The sequence below is a fragment of the Cuculus canorus genome, chromosome 1 (genome assembly GCF_017976375.1).
Source record: "Cuculus canorus isolate bCucCan1 chromosome 1, bCucCan1.pri, whole genome shotgun sequence".
Classification (NCBI taxonomy): Eukaryota; Metazoa; Chordata; class Aves; order Cuculiformes; family Cuculidae; genus Cuculus; species Cuculus canorus.
In genome coordinates, this window is record NC_071401.1 from 86,769,742 (window position 1) to 86,794,495 (window position 24,754).

General features: G+C 34.9%; 1 protein-coding gene across 10 annotated transcripts in view; it reads right to left on the reverse strand.

Moving 5' to 3' along the window:
- The window catches only part of DMD (dystrophin), a 1,193,355-nt gene that overhangs the window by 706,833 nt on the left and 461,768 nt on the right, over positions 1 to 24,754 (reverse strand). For all 10 annotated transcript variants that reach the window (XM_054050408.1, XM_054050369.1, XM_054050393.1 and 7 more), the window contains 6 exons: positions 21,000 to 21,188; positions 20,711 to 20,892; positions 15,117 to 15,267; positions 9,505 to 9,624; positions 5,106 to 5,207; positions 4,894 to 5,001 (listed from right to left, as the gene is read on the reverse strand). In XM_054050408.1, coding sequence (XP_053906383.1) covers positions 4,894 to 5,001; positions 5,106 to 5,207; positions 9,505 to 9,624; positions 15,117 to 15,267; positions 20,711 to 20,892; positions 21,000 to 21,188 — 852 coding nt within the window. The remainder of the gene's footprint in view (positions 1 to 4,893; positions 5,002 to 5,105; positions 5,208 to 9,504; positions 9,625 to 15,116; positions 15,268 to 20,710; positions 20,893 to 20,999; positions 21,189 to 24,754) is intronic.

Below are 24,754 nucleotides of genomic sequence, written 5' to 3' on the forward strand. Positions count from 1 at the left end.
TGGAACAACTCCAGACACCACAGTATGCCTCAGGTGGCAACATAAATCATAAAGCTAACAGCTGTGTGACATTAATAACCTTAAAACTGCACTAATGTTAACAACTATATCAACATTTCAAACAATGTTACTTTAAAGTTTTGTTGTACTTTGTCATATATTTCATATTAAAACTCAGAGGGAAAAAAACCTATTTTCTAGAAAAATATTATTTGACCCCAAATTAGGATTAAAAAAAAAATAAATCTTAAAGCAAATAGGTTTGGTTTTGGCAGTATGGAAGAATCATATATTCTTCATCTTTCTTGGAACTTGGTAGGCTCTGGCTACACGGTGATAGCTTCCCAGGGGATGTGGAAGTCTTGGGAACCCTACAAAGTGTGCCAAGGAAAGGTCCCTGCAGCTGGGAGTCTGGAAACTCCCGCGTGCAAACTCTGTGCTCCACAAGCTGCCAAACAGCTTGAACCCACGGATGCTAAATGAAAAGGAGAAATCATCAGTCATCATATCTGCATATCATATCATTTACTGCAGTAAATCGCCAAGGGATCTTGAAACTCTCAAGATCTATATGTGCAAATATCTCTATGAAGTAAGCTCTTCACAAGTCCAAGAGACATCCATAGCTTCAGTGACCAATCTATTTTCTAGTTATGTTTTTCTCCCCAGTAAAATACTCCTAAAAATACTAATGAGCTAGCAACAAAATATGTAATTAATCAATCTGCGGGAGAATAAATGGTACTGTTTGCTTTATTAACTTAATTATCAAATAACTCAGTGATAACTTCCATCACGTCCATACTGTAAACTAATATTTAAACATTATAAAGTGGTTTCCTTATTTGTTGGCAATGTGCATCTACTAGTTTTCAAGTTTTTAATTATTATTGGTTTTCCTTTTCTTAAACATCACCAAAGACTTTCTTTGCTCATTGTAGTATTCTAATCAGCAACAGCTGCTGTAAAGTAATTGTCCGCCCGCTAAGAGACTTATTACAGTAAAAAATGGTATAATGTCTAATTTATTTCTTCTAATAAGTAAAGGAATGTCACCATTCACCTTGTGTAAGGATTTCAAGACAATTATAGTGTCAGTGAATAAATAGTAGGTGGAAAGTTAATTAAAAAATGTTGTTTTAAGGAAATATTTTTACAACTAGAGCAACTACCCATCAACACTGGAAAAAAAATGAAGAAAAGTCAGTATTAATACATGCACAAAGTAGTAAAGTCTAAACAGCTTTTCAGAACTTTAGATGAAGTAGATCCCAGAAGTGTTAAAGACAAAAGAGATAAATTTTCACATACATATACAGAATGAATCCCCTGAAAGAAGTTATTTGAGATTATTAGAACACAAAAAAAAATTCAAAAACTAGTTTTATCTGAACAAAAAATCTTACAAAGAGATATTATGAGTCCAGTATATAAATCTAGAAATCTTTAACACAATGTTAGAACGGGGTGAATTACTGCACTGACTAAAAATATATTTTACCCATTCATTTCAATAACAATGAAATGGTGACTTCAAAGTTGAGCGGAAAGGAAACAGTATCTGTGCTCTGTTTGCACTGTGTTTACATGGCAAGATTTTGGCAATGGGGGCTGCAAGGGTTACTTCTGTGAGAAGACATGAGGAGCTGTCCTCAAGTTTGATAGAACTGGTTCCAGATAGCTCCAAAAAAGAACCACTGCCAAAACTGAGCCTATCAGTGACTCAGTAGTGCCTCTGTGAAAATCTCTTAAAGAAAGGGTAAAAAATGCTGCACAGCAGTTGCAAGAGAGAGGAGAGAGAAAAATGTGAGAAAAACAACCCTGACTGAGGTCCAGGGGCTGGAGCAGAGATTCCCCTGCAGCTCATGGTGATAACGCAGGTTACCCCTCTGTAGCCCATGGAGGATCCCACACCAGAGCAGAAGGATACCCAAAGGAGGCCATAACCCTATGGATACCTTGTGCTAGAGCAGGCTTCTGTCAGGAGCTGGGGTCCCATAGAGAGAAGCCCAAGCTGGAGCAGGTTTCCTGGCAGGACCTGTGGCCCCATGAGGGACTCAAATTGGATTAGCCTCTTCCTGAAGGACTGCATCCCATGGAAAAGACCCAGGCTGGAGCAGTTCACTGAGAACTGTAGCCCTCGGGAAGCACTCACATTGGAGAAGTTCATGCAGAACTGCTTCCCATGGGAGTGACCCCACACTGGAGCAGGAAACAGTGTGAAGAGAAAGTTGCAGCAGAGACAGTGTTATGAACTGACAGCAGCCCTCATACTCTGTCCCCTGAACCACTCAGAGGGATAGGTAGAGAACCTGGGAGTGAAGCTGAGCCTGGAAAGAAGGGAGGGGAGGGGGGCAGGTGTTTAAGATAGTTCTTATTTCTCATTATCCTACTCTGAATTGGTTGGCATTAAATTATGTTAATTTGGGCTGCAAAACCTCTCATCAATCCTAAATCAGAAATCTATGCATGCAGATTTTGGTTCAGGAACAACCTCAATGTTTCTGCTTACTCAAAATCTTTATTACTGCCTGAAAATATATGCATGCCAACTACCAGTTTAACAAATGTTGGTAAATGAAAGCTTACTTTTAAGCAGCAATAATGCTTGCTATCACAAATCTTGTTTTAAATATAATTAACAGTGTATTTCCTCCCACTTGAGAAATAGGAGATAAAATTACTGTGGAGAAGACACTGATGTACTTGCATCAGCAAGTAGCAGTTGAACCCTGATGTCTTAAGAAGTATCTTGAACTGCAAACAGGCACGGAAACTACCAGCTGCTCCTTTTTTAAACTTCTACTTTAGCTATGTGATGTAATGATTAATGTGATGTAAGAGTCAATATTTCTGTCATATTGTGAACAGCATCTCAACAACCTATTTCACTTTAGGTAGTTCAGAAGGCTTAGGACGTTGTAGGAGGGTTGTAGAATTTTGAATGATCAGTCATAATACTAAATAGTTTAATAAAATACATTCATAAATTTCCTTCAGGCTTAAAAGACAAAAATCTGACTAAAGAACATGACCTTAATCCTGCCAACTTCTGCATTTAAGAGAGACAGAAGAAACAGGCTGGAAACTCTTATGTCATATCATATCAAACCTAAAATTACTAATACCTAACAGGACAAATGAATATCATAATTTCCTGCTAGATACATTCAGACAACTGAGGGACTGAGCTACCATTACATAAGATTATAAACATTTTTATATTAGTAAAAGAATGTATGTATGTTGCCTCACAAACTCATCTTTCTGGAATAAGCTGGTCTAATTATAAAACCAATTTTGTGACAGTTTCTCCTTTCCTACATTCAAGCACATCTCTATTGCCAAAATAACGTATACCAAAAGACAGGGATGATTTGTACGTCAGGGTCAGGATACCATGATCTAATTTTCCCCTCTGTCTAAAACCCAGTCCAAGAGTGGAAGAACATATTCCTTGATAAGGATTTTCATGTGAGTAATGCATTAATGCAAATTATAAATACAAATATATGATTCAGAGAAGAAAAAAATAGTAGATTTTCATCCACAAAACTGCTGACAACTTGGCATTGGGTGAATGTAAAAAACTATACACACTTGCATTTGAAAATGACTGCTAGTAGGTCTAAAAACCAATAGATGAATTCCAGTAATGTTTAGTATCTTCATCAATGATATAGACAGCAAGATTGAGTGCAGCCTCATCAAGTTTGTAGATGACACCAAGTTGAGTAGTACGGTTGACATCCCTGAGGGATGGGATGTCATCCAGAGGGAAATGAACCAGCTTGAGAAGTGGGCCTGTGTGAATCTCCTGAGAGTCAACAGGCCAAATGCACAGTCTGCGCATAGGGCAGGGCAACGCCTGGTATCAGGACAGGCTGGGGGATGAAGGGATTGAAAGCAGCTCTGCCAAGAAGGATTTGAGGGGTACTGGTGAATGAAAAGCTGGACACGAGATAGAAATGTGCGTTTGCAGCCCAGAAGGCAAATCATATCTTGGGCTGCATCAAAAATAATGTGGCTAGCAGGTCAAGAGAGGTGATTCTGCCTCTCTGCTCTGCTCTTGTGAGATCCCACCTGGAATACTGCATTCAGTTCTAGAGACCTCAGCACAGGAAAGACATGGAGCTGTTGGAGCAAGTCCAGAGGAGGACCACAAAAATTATTAGAGGGATAGACACCTCTCCTATGAGGAAAGGCTGAGAGAGTTGGGGCTGTTCAGGCTGGAGAAGAGAACACCCCAGAGAGACCTTATTGCGGCCCTTCAGTACCTAAACGGGGTCTGTAAAAATGATTGGGACAATTTTTTTAGCAGGACCTGTTGTGACAGGACAAAGGATAATGGTTATAAACTAAAAGATAGTAGTTTCAGATTAGATATAAGGAAGAACTTTTTTACGATGAGGGTGGTGAAACCTGGAACAGGTTTCTCAGAGAGATGGTAGAAGCCCTATCCTTGGAAACATTCAAGGCTCTGAGCAACCTGATTGAGTTAAACATGTCCCTCCTTACTGCAGGGGACTTGTACTAGATGGCATTTAAGGGTCCTTTCCAACCAAAACTATTCTATTCTAATATATATATCAATAGTATGAACAAAGAAACTTTTGGTATAGAAGCATACATATTATTAATACGCCCAATGATATTTCAGTTCATAAACTTTTGATTAAAGAGACAACTAGTGAAGACACCTGTACCCATTGGTTCCTTAATCAGCAAGGCCATGGACCAATGTATTTCATCTACCTGAGACAACATCCATTCCCAAAGTACAAAACAGCTGTTCTGTTAAACTATATTGCTTGAGAGTGAGATAAAGTCACCTGCACTCAGATTCACGAATAAAAACGTTGAACACAAAATAGGAGAATGAAAAATACATACAGCTAATTTACGTAGATTGGCCAGCATTTCATTTTGGTCTTTAAAGCCAGTTGTATGAATTTGGCTCACAGCATCCTCCTTCTCAGTAAGCCATGCATCAAAAAGGCACTGAAAGAAAATTGGAGGGAAGAGAATGAAAGGGCTTCAGTCAGGCCTTTCCTAGTGCAATTTTCTGAAGAACATTCCAATTTATAACTGCTAAAACTACTCACCTGCTCTTCTGCAAAGTGCTGCCATTTACGAAGAATATCTTGTAGAAGGATCCATCGGTCTTCTGTCCATCTGCAGATTGCTGCCCACCGGTTTCCAAAGTGCTAGAAAGAAAGAAATAAGCAATAGAAGCTTGCATTCATTTACATTTACTGTAAAAGATGGAAATTCATTGTTCCTATGGCGTTACAAATTTCTGTGAAACCACTTTAGTAATTCACATTTTAGAGTCTTAAGCCCTTAAAATATGTTGCATGTCACACTGAAATGGATATCACTATTTGAAATAAAACCACTGGTCATTGGTATACAACCATCATTTTCCTTGATGTCTATGATAGCAATAGCAACAGGCACACACATAGCTGTTTTGTCGTGTATATCCTCAGTTACTTAATTTCTTCATATGTGTCAGCATATTGTATTTGATTGCTTAAATTTAAGTTATATTAATCTTAATAAGTTATACTAATCTTAATAAGTTATAGGATATGTCTCAAACTAGTTCCCTAGTAGTAAATCTTTAATTGATAAAAATATAGTAGAAAATTCTTGTACCTATGTAACTTTCAAATAGCTCACTCTCAGGCAGCTGACTTTTTTCTTAACAGTCCTTGTAAATAAAGTGTTTGCTCTTATCATCAGAGGTAATATATTAACCAACTTGCCTTTATCACTGTGATATACTTTGACAAATATTTTTTTGTTTGCTCATCGACAAAACACCAAAACCTCAAGAGTACAAGATCAAATACCTGGCTTGGTATTTACTCTAATAAATGCAGTGATTTGCATACTACAAAATTTTTGCTACATCAATACAGAATATTATTTTTTGGATCTGATTCCAAGGGCTAGAAAACCTACTGTTATGTTTTTTTGTCTCAATAATTTGACAAGAAGTTTTAGTTTTATAAAGTAAAATGACTAATTAACTGCACTGGTAAAAGGGTTGATTACTGTGACCTGCCTTAAATCTCTTATTTCTCATGAGAGATCATTAACAACCATGACATCAATATAAACTGTTTGGGTGTACAAGTTTAAGACACAAAGTTTCAAAGCAGAAATACCACATCAGGACTGTCTATTTATAGAGTAGATATTGAGTACTACTCATTCAGTGCTTAACTTTACCTCTTTATTCACATCCAATAGTAGATAGCGCTGCAAGTAGCCTGTACGATGCCTAGAGACTCAGACTGCACCAAGGGTTTTGTACCCAGCACCTTGGAAAACAAGTCTCCTGAGAACCTGACTGAATCCAGAGTCAGAAGTAACCTGCCCTCCCTTGAAATGCTTCTTTTGACAGGCCTAGCTGGAATCTTCAGAGAAATCTGCATGTAAAAGAAACTCTTTTATATTTATTTTTTAATTTTTTTGTATTGAGAGGACTCTGAATATTCTTTCTGACTACAAAAAGCAGAAGATAAAATATTCCTAGTCTGCAAAAAGGTCAAAGTAAGAAAACATGAGAACAGGAGAAAATGTGTAAAACCAACACACCAACACAGCTCTTGGGAACCTTAGAGTGAATGTATAAAATTGAAATAATATGCCTCAAGTCTGCAACTAATAGAATATTTTTTTTTAAAAAGATGCTTTTCTAATAAGGGAAGGCTATCCACTCCTTAAAGAAATGAGAAATTGTGGAAAATATGGGTTTGTCTATATGCAAAATCTATTTTTAAAGAAGAGAAATATTTAGCACATAATTTCTCTCACACAGCCATAGCGGTATGTACTACCTCTCCAACATTCCTCACTTATTTTGACATATTTTTACAAGAACTACACATACATCATCTTCAATCAAAGGAAAGAATAATATGAATACATAATAGCCAGTGTAAATTACACTCTTGGGTCCTTTCCCTCGGTTGGGTGAAAGGCCATCAAGAAGAATTTCATACATTTAATGCAGATCTCTATCCAGCACAGACCCTGACTCCTGAAACCTGAGGAGGGCTCTAATTTGGGGAAGCCCACAAGAGTCCTTAAGGGACCTATTGTGTGCTAGGTATAATTAGGAAAAAAACCTCCATGCTTTCATGGTTTCTCTATGTTATTCAGTAATTTCTCTGGGTTGAAGATAATTTCACACACTTTCCTGAGAAACAAGTCAGATTATTGCAATAAATTTGCGGCTTTAGTCCTTTGATTTTGCAGCAGTAAATACAGACTTGAGCCTTAATCAGCAAGTGCCATTTTTGGTAAGGCTCTGGATTGAGCCTCACAGGGTCTAGGATTTACAAGTCTAAATAGGGAGTTTTCAGCAGGAACATAAATAGAGACTCACTACATTGCATGCACTGATATGTGAAGTAAGTAATGTTATGTAAAAGTAGTTTAATATCCACACTCACCTAGCCAAGGCTAGGCTAGGCTATAATCTCTTGGACCGCCTTAGGGCAACAGCTATTTGTAAGAAAAGAACTGACATTTTATTTACTTTTATTTTCCCAAGCAAGGGCAACTTTACTAGAGATAATTTGTTTCAGGGACAATTTTGGCTTCTATGCAGTTAACTGCCTCTTAAATAGATTTTTTTTCTGATATATGCAATAAGTCTTAAGATCTTCTACAATATTCATTTGAAGCCAGTATAGATTCTTCTCATCCTTTTGAGAGTTTTAAAACCTGTAAATGTCCTTTTTACGGCTTTTAACATTGTTTTATACTGGTGCATGTAAAAATTCAAGCATTATACACAGATATATTTATAGATATGAAAATATTTCAGGAATCACAATCTCAAGCCTTTTCAAAAGGAAAGGTAAACCTGAAATGCAGCTGCTTGTAAAATGCATCCTGGACTATTACATAGCAATAGCTTTTCACTTTCTTCCAATCTGATCCTGACTAGTATCTCATTCAGGCAGCCTTGTTAAGCTCTTTTGTCTGACAGTGCATGCTCTTGTTTTGTTCTACTTTTAAAAGTCAGACTGGCAGATACATAATCAAGCTTTGAACTGTGCACCATTGTGCTTTTTGTCAAATGCTCTAATGGTTGTGCCTGCCAACACATCGTATCTCCCGTGCTTACATTCAGTCTGAAAGTGACATGAAAAAAAAAACACCAAAAAAACCAAACAATCTTTCTGTACATTCAAAACAAGGAGATGTAACATTTTGCTAGGATATCAGGTGGACAGTGGTGACTCATTTCTCTTGGACATAAGAGCACCCTAAACCCCAGAGCTTTATGTCTACATTTTGCTTATATTAACATCAATAATACTGGTATATATATTCTGTGATTTCCAGAGTAACAGGATGATTGAATTTTTCTTTCAAATTCTTCCCTAACACAGTGTGATTAAAGGCAGGAACAGTAGCTGGATTGCTGTTCCATGCCACCTTGCGCTCTGCTCAGATCATGCCTGTGCTGCAGGGTACGGTGCCTCAGGAACTGTCTTACTGCAACCTTTCAGGGAATATACTTTTCAATGGCAGTAATAATTGGACATGAATTATCCCAATAACAGGTGCCTTGTCCACTGATACTGTTACAAATGGTCTATTCCTATTGTGTTCCATTTAAACTCACTCTTTATATTTCTTTAATAAGTTAAACATATACAGTAATGTCTGAATCCTATTTCAGTTTGGACTCCAGTATGGGTCAGGGACAGCAGATGCACAGGATATCACTGCAAACAACGTAATAGGCAGCTGTATTGCCTGACATACTCTTAATTGTTCAGATGTCTTTCTGAAGATAGGAAATTAGATTAAATGTCCAAAAATCAACCAACCTTTCATTTTGTTTCCATACCACTATTTGTCTACAAAAATATGATCCTGTACACCTTCACTATTTGTTTTTGCTTAAATTTTAGAAATCTATTTCAATTTTTTTTGGGACCAGCATTGCCATTAAAGGAAACACATAGTGAGCATTATTTAAAACAAGTCTGCCTTTAAGCACTTGCCAATGGGTAATGACATTTTATGTTATTCTAAGATCAAAATATAGCTCATGTACCAAAAGTTTCTCATCAAAAGAAAAAATCTCCATTCCCAATAACTTGCACTCTACTGAACTGTGTAGATTTTTATGTGCGGTATCCTTCTCCTTGGCTACAACACAGAATCATGTTACTTCTGAGAGAAATAATGAAATGTAGTTAAGAAATAAAAGACTAACACTTGTCCTTGGATAGATAAAACAGGTTGATACTGAAGGAATCATAAAACATAAAGAAAGTTACACTCAGATGTTCTTCTCCCAAATACAAGCATTTATCCATCTACGCAAAAGCCACATCCTACAGGAATATTTAATATCATCCTCAGAAAGATCTCCTGAGATTAACCCAATGCTACTAGTAGTTATTCTTCAACTTTATTAACACTCAATGCAGCTTTTTCTCTGAGAGACAGAAATTTAGATGTTACCTGAAGCTGCTCTTCTAGTGCAGCAGTAGCTTTGTCGCCACTGTTTTCATCTACCACCACTACCATATGAGTTAGAGAGTTGACCTTGACTTGTTCCTGTTCCAAATCTTCTTGAAATGCCTATAATTAAAGAATATATGTTAGAAAATGTGTTCCAAATTAAGAAAATGCTGAGTGTTTGGCATCCCACTGAATGAAAACTAACCAATTATGAGAACTTTATAGTTCTATTACTGTCAGTACTAAGTAATTTAAACCTATTTTGTCACCTTAAGCGTGTATAAGTTAACATATTGTGTAGATTTCCGTCCCTTCCACAAAAATAGATTACTGTTACTCATTTGCAAATTCTAACCCTTGATACAGTATTTCACACTGAAAATTTGGCATAAGAAAGTATTTGTTGTGCTGATGTACTTGACTTATAGATATCAACATAGCATGTATATATGCCATAGCCTGCAAATTTTAGATAGTCACTGGATTAGATTTTGTACTTCATACTAACATATTAAAATATTTCAATTTTGCAAAACTTATGAAAATATAAAAAATTACACTAGTTTTCATTAAACAACCCCATATTACCTTCAGCTTGGCACTTCTACAACATTAATAACATGCTTAGGACATGAAACTCCTCAGGACATGACTCATGATTAGGAAACACATGCAGTATCCTTGTTTTACTTACTGCAAAAACCCGGAAACAAAGCGAGAGAGACACTTTATGGTTTCTGAATGTCTGAGGAAAAACTTTCTTGCTCATTAACTTTGGTACCCAGCTCCAGGTGCAAGCTTCAGTAAAACTGAGGAAAATCTCTGGCTAAGAAATAGTAAACTGCTAAAAATGAAGAAACTTTTCTTAAGCCCGCAAGATTGTCAAACTGACAACTGAGTAATTCCTAACCTTGTCAAATTTCTAGAAATCTTCACATCTCTCTGACCCTCCCACAATTTTATAGGCTTCATGTAATAATCAATTGTTCCATCTTACAGTGCACAGAGAAGTGCAATGGGAAGACTAGATTCACTCTTTATATGATGGTTAAGAGTATATTCAGTGTAAACTTAACCTACAGCACAAAAAATAAAAAATCTGAGGCACTGTAAAGTACTGTAACACTTCAGACCTCTTCCCTCCCCATCCCACCTTGCGAGGTTTTAGTGAATCCTCTTACTTTTTTTTTTTCTTTTTCTTCTCACTTGCTGTGAAAGATGGAATCTCTACTGCAGTTTGTTAACAAAACTGAAAACAACCTGACACTAAAAAACTGAGCTGCCAGACCTATTTGCTCCTTCCTTTCCTGAGATGCAGCAAGAGGAACATTGACAAAGATGGAAAGTGAAGGATCTAAAGAAGTGTTGGTATTTAAACTTAAGGAACAGAGAAGGCAATATTCTTTTTTTTTTCCTCTTTTTCATAGTTTTGTTACCTATCTACAGCCTTATATCACTGTATTAGAGCCTAATGTACATTTTGAACAGTTAACCACTGTTTTACACCAGATTTTGTGTTGTGTTTCTTAAATAAAACTTTAAAGAACCCCTTATCCCACTCCTCTGAAAAAAACCCAAGGTATCCAGGACCACAACATGCCTCACACCTTTTAGCTGTAAACAACTAGCTTCAAACCAAAAGGAGAATGCAGGAAACCAAAATCCAGGATTGTGTCTCCAATACTTTATAGGGTATGTTCTAGTGATTAGCACATATACAGTATGATAGTCACAGTCTGAAAAATAACATAGCTAACCACATATGCATTGTCAGAATGGAAATCCCGACTGTAAATTTCACCATGCCAATTTTTCTGCTGCTCTTTCAAGTAGAGAAATTCGCTTAAGTATGAAGAACAAGAAGATGTTGAAGATTAGGTCATGCATTTTAAATCTCTTTGGTAAAACATGTTACTTTTATCTGAAAATTAAAACATAAAATATAATGCAGTTATAGGCAATAGAAAAGGAATTCAGAGACTACTTTGTCTTTAAGGCATGAATTCCTTACCCTAACACATTTCAGACTTTTAATTTCTTCATGGACACAGACAATATATTTATAAGAACCCTCCTTTTTCTGACTTTCATGCCACTAATTACCATTTCCTGCAGAAAGCTAGACTATAAAGTAAATCTCAAGGACTGTAAAGTATATCAAATTGTTTTAACAATCCCTGAAATTCAGACTTCTCCATATTTTGTGAGCCAACACTTGATCAAGGAATAGGAGGCAGAGCATTCATAGATCAGACATAGAACACAGCTTTCTTCCCTCAGGTTCAGTTCCCTCTTTCAGCCATGTGACTATAAATGCACTGCTCTGTAGGCCTCCAGCCAGTGAGAATATGACTTTTATTTCCTCATTAGTGGGTATCAAAGATGACACCCCAGAACAAAACCAAAGTTAGCAATGCTCTGCCAGTGCAGGAGAGGAGGGCACTTTGGAAGTAGGAGTTTCACACACTGTGTCAAAGACTTGAGAAGTCAGAAAGCTGATGAAACCACGAAGTTCAGTCATTTCCTAATCCCCAGACAGAATCAATTTGTACTGAGCTAAAGAGTTGTTCTTTACAATCCAACTGTCTAGTTTTACCATGAAATTCACTGGCGACAATCAGTTATATACAAGAGCTTGCTGAAAACAGGAGTTTACTGAGGACAACCTCAAGACTAGAGCACGTTCTGTTCAAATGATTTAAACTGAAGTTTCTAACAAGTTCTGTGCTTGTAGGGATAGCAGATTTTCAGGACATAAAATGTAATATGGAAATAGATGTTGATGCATGGAGATAGCAACAACAGAAAGTCATAAAACTTCACAGTTCCCTTAATTTCTATCTATCAGATAACAACTTGTAACAACTTATAAATGTGACTCTGACACATCTATTTTAAAGTGAATAAAAATACCTACTTAGATTATATCCAAGTACCCAACACAAAAACACCCCTGCTATTTGAACAGCCAAAAAGTGTCTCATTTTACCCTTGCAATTAATTTGCAGTACCGAAAACTCCTAACACTAAAAATTTTCCATTATTGCTGATGTTTTTTGTAAAAATAAAAAGGCTCAGCCTTTCAGAAAAAGTACAAATAACTAGGCAGCTTAGATTTTTTTAGAAAGTTAATGAGACTATAAAACCTACTAACTATAAAATCTTCTAACTATAAATTGTGTAATAATAATGTGGAATAATAAAATCAGTTCAATGAAAAGCACAGTTTTGCTTAATTAAAAAATTGATAATATAGTATTCTGCTTAGACAGCTCAACAGTCCTCAGATCATAATTGAAGAGCAGTTTTCTCCTTTCATAAAACTATAAAGAAGGGATGCTTGCAACATCAAAGAAAATACATAAAATCTTTCTTTGAGGAGTAATTTCTTACTGAAATGCTTGGATATTACTCCAAAATACCTTGACTAGGCCAGATTTCCTACCAGACCTGTGTACCTTGCTAACAACATAGAATTATCTAGAGTTTACCTCTATTATAATTCACCCAGAAAATTTTCTTTACTATCAAGATATTAACCTCGTATACTACTGAACTAAATAGGACACTGATAAGAATGTTGTGTGCTTTCTCTGGTGTCAGTGATAGGTGCCATTATCAATACAAATTACTGATTTTTTTTTTTTTTTTCTTTTTTGGTTCTAGGACCCAGCAGGGAAAACGAAGTGTTAGTCACAAGAACTCAATATGACTATTTTGAGACATCATTGAGATAAAAGTAGAATAAAAAAAGTCAGATGCATCAAAATCATAACTTGGAGGTGGATAAATGCAATGAAATGAGTGAAAACTAGTTACTAATGAACAAACAAAGAGGGAAAGTCAAAATGATAAAGGCGAGAAGGAGACAGGATGACAACAAACCAAACCTATAATCTTTGCTGAAGTCTGTTTAATTTTAAATGTGCTTTGCCTTCTGGTTCCTCCTATCAATTTCTAAAACATCTATTCTGAGATGTACAGAGTATAGTGACACTAAGAAAAATTATGGGGCATATTTTTTCTTTTTCTTTTTTGTTTCTTTATTTAATGATGAAGCAATAACTGTGTTATTAAAATTCCATTGTTAAAGTCTTGTTATAGAGGGTAGCTTTGCTCTATAGAATATATAATAAAGTTATCTGAAGCTTTCGCATAATATGTGAAAGAATGGAAAACATCTTGTTTCTTGACTTATAAGACAAAGTGTAGAGGAACAGAATTTTAATTGAAGTTAAAACCAAAACAGCTTCTTTCTACCTTATTAACAGAACTGTCTTTTGCACAGAGAACAGACTTCAAAATAATACACATAAATAAATACTGTTGACTAACTTATTATACCAAAAATGAAGTAGTATGTGGAAGAGATAGGCTTCTGCATGTCCTTACTCAGAATATTCTAATACAAGTGAATATACATTTTTCCTAATATTAGAGAGAAATAGTATACAGAGATTGCCTAAATAAAATGATTACATTTCATGTTAGGTTTCAAATAAAAAGTGCAGAGAAATAGAAACAAAATGATTAAGTCTTAGTGCTCATGTATTCAAAATCTTTCAGGTTTCTTTCTCTAATTATCATTCCATAATTACTTGCTGTCTTTTTCAAAAAAGGAAGCTTAATGTCAGAATATACACCACTGTCTTCTCACAGGGAAGGCACAAATAGCACAAGAAGCAGCCACAGACATAGAATTTGTATTCTTCTTCCGTAGCAATCATTAATCAGAATGCACAAAAAGTCACCGTTAACACAGAAGTGGATCATGCAGTCTTTTGCGGCTTTTGGCCTCGTTTTTTAAAAAAAAAAATAAAATTTGGTTTCAGTATGAATTGTGTTTTAAGGATGACCTGTCCTCCAGAACCTTGACTAGCACTGACGTAGGCCATCAAACATCTAATATTAAAAACTCTCAAGATACTGAATTGTTTTGAACCACTGATGTAGAAACATTAACAGATTATAACAGCAAATCTCAGAAAACATCTGTTTTCTATACTTTTCTGTGTCTTCCCATCATCATCATCATCATGTACCATGGATATGTATATAAATATATTTGTAAACTAATATGAAGCCAGACAATTTAATCTAGTAAATGAAACAAAGCTATTACACAAATTATACAGTCTCTCTCTTTTTAATTCTTATTTTTTCCAATTAAAGAATTACCCTCATGGAATGTGGAAAAAATTCTGTCTTACACTCCATTTATTAGTTTTTTGTTTTGCATTAATTAAATACACTACTAAAAAATATTTGCTACTGTTAGGAACTAGCGCATACAAGGAAAAAAAATTCAACACACAAAAAGAAGAAAACAGAGGTATTAAAATACCTGACATGTTCTTACTGTACTGTGTATTGAAAGGATGTTACAGTTGCCTGTATATTCTGATATATTGCTTATATTTCAAAAGGAAGTAATTTATATTTTTATATAAAAGTCAGAGTTGTGATAAAATAACTCTACAAAAGCTTCTTAATTGTACAAAGCAATCAATATTAAATGATGATTCCAAATTATGGCAGGAGCTGAGGTTTTAAAACACTGAAAACTTAAAATGCTTTTCATGCCTTTGGAAACATATCATAGCATACCATACCTTATGCTCTTCTACTTGATGCTTTAAGTCCTCTAGATCGGGACCTAAGGGCTCCAAATCAATTTTCTTTGTCCTTTGCTCTGTTTTTGTCAGCCAGTCAGCTAACTGGGCTAGCTGCTGATTCTGCAGATCCATTAGGATTTTATGTAAACTGTAAAATAAAGATATAAGGATTTCAATTTATAAATGAAAGAAAACAGCAGGAAGAAATATCTGCCCTGTATTGTCCTAACTGGTTTTCATAGGGCTACATCCCAAGCCAGAATAAAAAAAATAAATATCCTTTCAAGCAGTTAACTGAAAATTTCTTGAAAGAATTGTGAATTAGGTAAATTGTTTAGAAGTTAGAAATTGGGGTTTTTTAAAGAATATATATACTGCATATAACATGCTGCCTATTAAGGTATTGGCCTTCAGTCATATTTCTTTTAGAAACATTTGCAAGTTCAAAATTTCTACTGTTTGTTGTCCTAAAGCCTGTGCTGTTTACTACAAGTACTTTGAAAACTGCTTAGACATCTCTACTTACCAGGTTCTCTCAAATATATATTAAACATAAGATAAGAAATTATGAATTTTTCAGTTGTTCAATGGAGAATATGCTAAAGAATTAAACAGGAAATACTTTAGTTTTGCCTAAACAAAGTATTTTGATAGCTCAAAAATTATCTGTCCAGAAATCCATTACAACTCCTTCACTTATACTTGTCTTCTTAGGAAATTCTCCAAGCTTTCATAAATAAAATCTCCATCTTACCAAAGTATTTTTAAAATAACGTGTAAAATATTAGCATTAAAAATTCAGACTATTGGTATTAGCAATCATAGGAAGACAAGCCAAGAGCTTCTTGAAACAGGCGTTTCCTCCTTGAAACAGGAGGAAAGAAAAATGAAAGGCAGTCAGGGAAACAAAGAAAGAGTGCAGGTGGTGATCATATAAATCCTGAAGAGTACATGGACATGTAGCAGATCTTCTAGTACAGAACAGCAGATGAAGAAAAGAGAAGAAAGTGCAGGCAAACACAAAGATGAGCTAACTTTATGGATATAAAGACCTGCAAACAAAATTTGAAAAATTAAATGTTTGGTTTGAAATAAGGATTTAGTTGCACCTATTTCTTGCATGGTACCTCATTGGTCCCAGATAGCACTGAGACAGTATTGGGTGCTACATCTGGGTCTCTGTGAAGCTATGCTACTTGCTAGAAACGGTAATAATTTTTTAAAACTCCTTTTGGTAGCTCTTAGAAGAAAAGGACAAAGAAAACAAACCACAGGAACAACTATAAAAAGGAACTGAAAGTTCAACAGAACTTGAGACAGCGAAGAAAAGAATGGCTCCAAGAAATAAGAAAGGCTCCATCAATCCAAAACTCTAGATAGTAAACATCAAACAGTAATGGTCTTCTGTATTAGATGTCTCTTTCAAGATATTTTTTCTCCAAGAACAGAGTGGCATGGATCTTCATGAGGCACTATGATTTCAGGTTTTTTTTTTTTTTTTTTACTGGAAATAATGTGTTAATTGTTGATCAAAATGACCAGAAGATACATGTAATGTCTTTTCTACTTCAATCTCTCTGTACAGATAAGAGTAAAGGAAGGTGATATGCTGCTTTATTATAGCCTGTCTTTCACAAGGTACTAGCTCTCTCGGATCTAACTCAGTCCTCCTTCACCTTCAGGAGTGTATTTTATTGTCTTACTTATGATTTAAATCAAGGTATTAGAAACATTATATAAAATACTTTATACTTGAGATTTTTTTAGCTATAAATTAAATAAACGTTATAGAAAACCTGATAAAAAGAATTGAAGACAATCAAGACATGATGAAATAAATATTTATTATATAGAATATTGACAGTATTCTGAAGCAAGGAACATAAACTTCAAAATGAAATAAACACAGAAAATAATTCAATTGCATTTGGTTCTTAAGCAAAAGAATATTTCTTCCCATTCTCCAGGTATATTCTGGTTGTCACATTACTTCTATAAACATCTGATAGAGGTTTTAGTACTTATTTACATACCTCAGGAGATTATAAGAATTTTTGTTTATGGTATGACCCTCATAAGTTTAAAACACAAAATACTTTTCCATTCAATTCAAAGTGTTTTAATAGCTGTGGAATTCTCCATAAAGTGGCAAATGGCATTAAGTTTTCCTCTCCAGTGGTTCATTTATCACTCTGAGATGCTTTACTATAAGAGAAGGCTATTTGGGGAAGGGCAAGAGTAAGAAGTAAAAAAACAGGCTCTTTTCCTTCAGCATGCCAATGTATTAGTTGCTAGAACAGTGAAATACTTTCAATATAGAGTGACTACATGGGAAATCCAATTTGGTCTGCTTTTACACAATAGCATTGTTGGGTTCCAAGCTTCCTCTGATGTTCTGACCTCCTAAATCCCTTTTCATAAGACCCTTTCACTTTTATAGTATCCTTTATCAGTATATCTTTCTCCTTGCTTTGTTAATTGCTTGCTTTTGCTTCCCTGGTGCTGCAAAGTGTGCTACCTCTTCTCACTTTTCCTATTGCAACAGAGGATAGCCAGCCTTGCTGTTTTCACCTTAACAAAACTCATCTCTGTTTGGATAAACATATCACTTTTGTCTTAACCAGATTACAGTGATGTGCTAAGATTATGCTTTAAATTTAAGAAGAATATAGATTTTGAAACTTTAAATTGTATATAATAGCCCAGAAATATATTGAATTGTGATACGAAAACTGTCTGTAACCCTCCCGCTGGTGCTTGAAACACAGGGGTTTGAGCCAATAGGTAAAAATTAGCCATTAGTACATCACTCCTGTGAAATTTTCTCTTATCCTAAACAAATTTCATTGACTTTAACACAGATTTTTTATAAGAAATTATATAGTAGAACAACATACTCTATAAAGCTGTTATCACTTTTTGTCTTCCGTTAATTTCATATTATCCAGATATGAAGTGCCTCAGAAGATAACAGACTTTTCAGTTCCCTGATCAATGATCTGTAGCTTCATCTGAGAGACAAGCTTAACAATTGGTGTTAAAGGACATTTTAGTAGACACAGTACCACTCATAGAAGTGAGGTTGTTACTTGCATGTGTTATTTTAAATGAAAATAGAGGTTCATAGTTTTCTCTCCAATAAAATAATAAAGCTGGAGGAAGTTAAGTTGAAACACCTGAAACTCATCAATGATTTTAGAGATTGTCAAAGAAAGCTAGAATAAAGAAAGCAATCTCATTACTTAGTAGGCAAGTTGAAAAAAAAACAAGTCTTTTGAATTACTAAGAATATATTGCCAAAAAAATATGCGATCATGGAAAATCACAGCTTGCCCTTTAATATTGTAGAGAATTCTGGTTCACTGAACTCAAAAACAATAAAGTAGAACTGGAAAAAGCTTAAAGAAGAGTGAGATGAATAACCAAAGACATTATACGGAGAGCAAGGAACAATATACATGGTTGACCCTCGCTTGTAACATAGCAACTATAGGGAATCACTTGAGCTACCAGTGACAAAGAAAAAAAAAATTCCTCAAAAAAATAGCACTTATACCATGTAAAAGGCCTGTGGAATTCCCTGCCAAAGGATGCTGTTCTGGTTTGAGCCAAAGTAGAATTAGTTTTCTAACTTTTCAGCTAAGCTTTGTGTAAGTAACTTCATTTTCTGAAGGTTAATCACATGTCTGCAGACAGTCTCTGTCCCTGGAAGCGATAACACAGGGCACGGGTATGCAGAAAGGCAATTGTTTACATCTGTACCTCTGGAAACAAAGGTTATCCTCAAGATGGTGGAATGCCATAAATCAAAGGGGTGAAAAAAGGTCACGCTTGCAGGGAGCAGTGGATAGGACACATGACCCAAAACTAACCAACAGAGTATTACATTCCATATATGCCCTACTTGGTATAAGACTGAGGGATCATGAGGGTCAAGCCTTCCTCTTTGACAGACAGCGTCTAATACAGACTTCGTCTGTCCTTTTACCCCTAAACCATGACAGACACCATGGATGCTAACAGTTCCAAGGGGATCTTGAACAAATAGATGGAAGAAAAAAAAAAATCAATAGCAGGTTACCGAATATGCAAAACTACTTACATCTCAGCAAGTCACCACAGTGGAAAAAAAACCCGAGGCTGGAAGAGTTCTATGGAAAACTTCATAACGTAAGACCTACAGTATTAGGTCAGAACAAAGATCAATAAAGCCCAATATTGGTCTCCTGAGCAAAAATCCCACGTAGTCCAGTATTTGATCTCCACAAATGGCAAAAGGCAATAAGGAGATGCTGCTTCAGGCAATCATGTATCCCCTCTAAAGCTTGTTTTCTTGTTCTGTTACTGTCAGGATGCTGGGCTAGAGCATTAGCCTTACTGCTAGAGATATTCAGCTTTTATGACAATCATATTTGCAAAAGGAATCACTCTAGCTTTGCTTGAAGAACAGACAGAAAAGTTTCCTACTTTAGCAAAAGTTCATCAGGATTTTCTGAAAGAAATATTAAAGACCTTAGTTGAAAGATTTTAATGACGTCTACTTAGTTCAAAGTCCCTAAAAAGCCGCCAGGGACCTCAGGTTAAAGTTATTTGCCACTGCATTTATTTAGTTTTACTGTACAGAACAGCTATGTTCTCCAGTAATTAATAATGCTTGGCTATAAACAAGCTTCTAGTGACATTCAATTAATTTTAAAATTTCCACTGGGTTTTACTTACTATGATATTAATATTTGACATAGTATTAGTTGGCAATCTTCACCAGTAGTGTCCTTTACAGAAAGGTCAGTAGGTGTACAAAATTCCTCATGACAAAGAAAGATTCAGTCAGATGAGTTTGAAACACAGTTGCTGTATCAGACAGGGATTACAAGTATCCAGAAAAATGAAAAAAACAAAGAGATGCTGAGAAGAAAATGCGTGAACAATCAGATAAGTAATAGAAATTTTCTTGAAATAAGGAAGGCAACTCACACAAACACCTTCAATAACATTTCTGGTTTAAGCGCTGTATATCCTGCAAAACAAACTACTCCACTGTGGTACAATTACACGGTCTCGCCTTTATGGGAGTTCTTATATTAGATGGCACTATGTAAACCAATATTGAGAAAACAAGATGTAAGAACCTTAAAAATACTTCAAAGACCAATGTAACTAATAAATAAATTGGTTTTCTACTATAAATTGTATTTCTACTTTAAGCTATAGGACTTGCCCCTTTTTGAATAACATAATTTGATAGAACTATGACAATATTTCCCTTTTCAGTTTTTTGTCTCAGTGAAGATTCTCTCCTTTATAGCTAAATATTACGTGATACTTCTTGAAACAATCAGAAAAAAAATGTAGGTTATATAAATTTTAGTCAAAAAGTTATTAGCATTCAAGTTGTTGATAGCTGCTGATTAGTGCGGTTTTCAGTCCCAAAACAACATGCAAGCTTGAAAGTCACTATGCATCAAATTTCAGGTTAAGAAGACCTGATATGGTGTTTTGTTCACAGTGAAGTGGAAGAAAATTCCAACTGTTAGTCAAATTCATGATTGTTTCAGTCAGACTCGATATATTTTACCTGACATATTACTTACTTGCTTTGTTTTTCCATACTTGCTACCCTGAGGCTTTCCCATCGAGAATTAAGTAGATTCATTTGTTCCTGGATTTCATTCTCTTCATCATCTGAAAGTTTTCCACTTGCTAGAAGTTGACTTCCAGCTTGCAAAACATTGCCAACACGTCCTTGGTGAGCTGTTAATTCCATCATAAAACCCTGAGAATAAAAAGAAAATCCGGTTTTAAGTTTGATTCTTTGGAGGGAAAGACGCCTCTAATGAGGCATAATAAGATGCCTACTAATACATTCTTATTAACATATACCTCATGAGTGTGAAATTGTTCTTTTACAACTTCTACATCATTGGATATATCTCCCTGTGCTTGTAACGCATCTTCAGCAGACAGAAGCCACGTGAGTACTTCTTCTAAAGCAGTTTGGTAGTTTTCAAGATCCATTTCAGACCACATCCGCACAGTGCTAAATGTCTTTTCTTCAACAGTTTCTAAAAACTGATCAAAACCAAAATTTTAAAAATAATGCAAACAGTATCTTCTCAGACAGTTATACAAAGGAATAAATAAATGTCTTTTTCTTTTATAAAGTCTCAGAATTTTATAAAACAAAAAAAATGTCAGATGCCTAATGTGGGGAAGTACTTGTTAATATAAAATCAGTTAATTGAACAAGATCAGAAAACACTGAGAAAAATTTAAAAAATCTCAGATTAAATTAGATATTTGACACTAGAACTAAAGATTCCTCTGAATAGTGACAATATTTAAGTTATAGGTTGCTATTATAACTGGTTTTCAATAATTACTCTGATTTTTCATTTCTAGTCTACTGGTTCTCCTTTAAGTATTTTATTTTGGAAATGAGAGAGAAATTTATTTTCAACAGCAACTAGCAAAATCATGTCATCAAAAAAGCAGTAAGTCACATGCTGATGTTGCAGAGAAACTATGGTAAACAGAACATAAAAATCTCTCTCTATTACATGCAATTCTAGGCTTGAGCAATCCATAGGCATCCATTTTGTTAAAATCAGTCTAGAAAGTTGAAAACGCTCAGCAATCTCATGCCAAATCATCACTTTTTAAAACCAAACAAACGTATTAGTGTTCATTTATCTTTCCCACAAAGGCCACATTTATATTTACACGTTAGAAAACGTGACTCTTACAAGCACAGAATTTACACTTATGCTCTACTGCTTAAAGTCAAGACAAATCAGTAACAAGTATTTATGGATTAATATAATTGTAGAAGACCAGGATAAAACAGAAGCAAGAAATATGGCTTTGCTATAGAAGATGTTATTCCATAACTTTTCCAAAAAGTTCTGAAGTTTAGATACTAACAATTTAGTACAAACTATTTACATTAAAATATGCCTAAGCTTTTATAAAAAATGATACTGAGACATTTAACATTTATACACTTAGCACAATTTGTCTCTAATGACACATTTGTGTCAATGAGTCTCTAAAGCCTTTCACTGTACTGTAAGACAGAAAGTCAAAGTTTATCACTAGAAAGCAGGAAGCATAATGAATGTAACATAGATCATTTAAAATAAAATCCTCAGTCTTCATCTTCATAACAAATTCATTCTGTATTGCATAGGTCTAATAATGGGAATCACTCTGTCATATACATGCTAGGCCAATTAAAACACCAGTTACAACTTCATCACCACATATGTGTGAAAAAAAAATGTTCAGCAGCTAAATTTGCATCAGAAAAGAAGGCTTGGAAATCTGATTATTCAATAGTTTGGGTTTTTTTCTGTTTTAAGAAAGTACTATCTCAGAGAAATATAAACAACAAAGCACAGAAAATGTTCAACGTATATTTCTGCTGCACAAGTTATTAATTGTGTGGAAGTCCAGATTTTTAGTAGCATACAAGGTAGTAGGAAATTACATGCAACCACATAATATTTCTGCAGCAAAACAGTGGGTTTTTTTAAATAGTATACAGCCTACTGTGGAAAGGGATAACTGTCACTGCTTTCGCATATGTAATTTTTTTTTCCTTTTTATAACAATACTGCACAGAATATATCCACATCTGATACACTGGGGGGGGGGGGGGGAAATAGATGCTATAGCAGCTGAGCGGCACTTGGAATATCATGTTTCCAGAGATCTGTGATCAGCTATTTGTTTGAAAAGTCTCCGTCTGAAATCCTCCTTTCTCTAGATCCGATATAGAATATATGTATAGCATAGCATATGTATAGCCTCATGTATAGCAAGAGTTTAACAAAGCACCCTCTAAAAATTTTCTGTAGAACCACTGTAGAAGAAATGTTCTAGAGGAATAAAAGAGTAGTTCTAGAGGAACCACTACTCAGTATAATTTTCCCCAGTCATGTTGACCAGCATTTTCACTGCTTTCTGATGCTATCATAAATACGACAAGGTACTGCATTAGAAAAATCTTGGACTCATGACAAAATGGTGCAGACTAACTTCTGTACCACTGCAATAATTCTCCAAGAAATGGACAGACAAAAACTCTAATGTAAATGGAAATCAATGTAATTACTTGATAGTTATTCCAAAGTATGTTCTCATTAAAAAAGAAGGTCATTTGCTGACAGACGAAAATCAGAAAAGGGCTAAGGGAAGTATAATGAAAAGAACTTCATAGAACAGTGTCCATAATTCTTATATTTGGTAGTGTGAGGAAATAAAATCTTCTCCACCTTTCCATAAATATTACAGCACTACTGCCAGCAAAGAGCTGGGATCAGTCATGAGGTGACAAAGCAAAGGAATGAGTATCTGCTATGCTTGAAGTACAATTTTTATTTTTTTAGAAAAAAAAAAAACATTCATTTATGGACAGCACAATTCAATAGCTCTTAACTGCTGAGGCCTGATAAAGTCATTAGAACATTATGCCATCTCTTTCCCTACTCATTTTGGGTAAAAGAAAAAGTCAAGATAAGAGAAAAAGTATCAGAAGCTGAAATAGTAGTAGCATCTTGTTATTCTAGAGTGTGTTAAATATGCAGAGTATTTGTGTTTAGATTTGACAGCGACATTGCAGGGACACTCTGGGATCATCAAACAAATTAAAACAAATCATCCTGATTTCATTGATAAAATCATGCCATGATTTCAAAACAGTGATAAATCTCCTGCATCTTTAAGCGCATTCTCTTTTAACAAGCCAGAGTTGATCAACGGCCACCTCTATCTGAACCTACAGAAGCAGAGAGTATTCACATCATAAAAAGTCTACATCCATAAAAAAATGGGCCTCAGAATCAACAGTTGGTGATGACTTGACAAAACAGATATATTTTAAAATTCACTGTTACACTGTAGCTTCATCACTTCTGTCAGTGCTGTTAGTTGTCCAAAAAATAAGGTACATCCTTGGTCATCTTGCATATGGAATGAAAAGCAACTACTCAAATCAGAAGAAATTCAGACTGTTGGCTCAACTGTGAATGGAACCTCAAACATTAAGTAAAATATTCACATTTGGACGGGGACAACTACTGACCTAGTGCCTATTCCACACATGTTGTAATAAACAAAAACAACAATAACACAAAACCAGCATCTCCTGTGAATGTTCTTATTTTGGAATTTATACAAAATCTTCTCAAAATTACTAAAATAATAAAGAAAAAAAAGGATTTTAAGGTATTGCATAGACTACATTGAGAACAAAGAAACAAAGTTATTCATAGAGACATCGAATATAACTTGTAATGGCTGTTTCCTAACCATAATTTTTAAGAGAATGAAACATAATTAGAACACACTGAAGTTAAATTTTTATAGCCATATACTGCTACAGTGCCCATAGTTAGAAAAAAAAATTAAATATGCATGTAGTTTCATTTTCTAAAAAAAATGCCTATTCTTAACCAAGTATTTAAAGATTATGCACAAAAAAAGGCGATTCGGTGTCATCACAGCAAAACCTTTTATGGAGAATAATCTACTGGATAACAATGCATACATGATGACACAAATGCGAAGGGGAAAGATGACGTGAAAAATTCAGGTGTTAAATGAAGACTGCATCACATCTAGCTATAAACCAATCA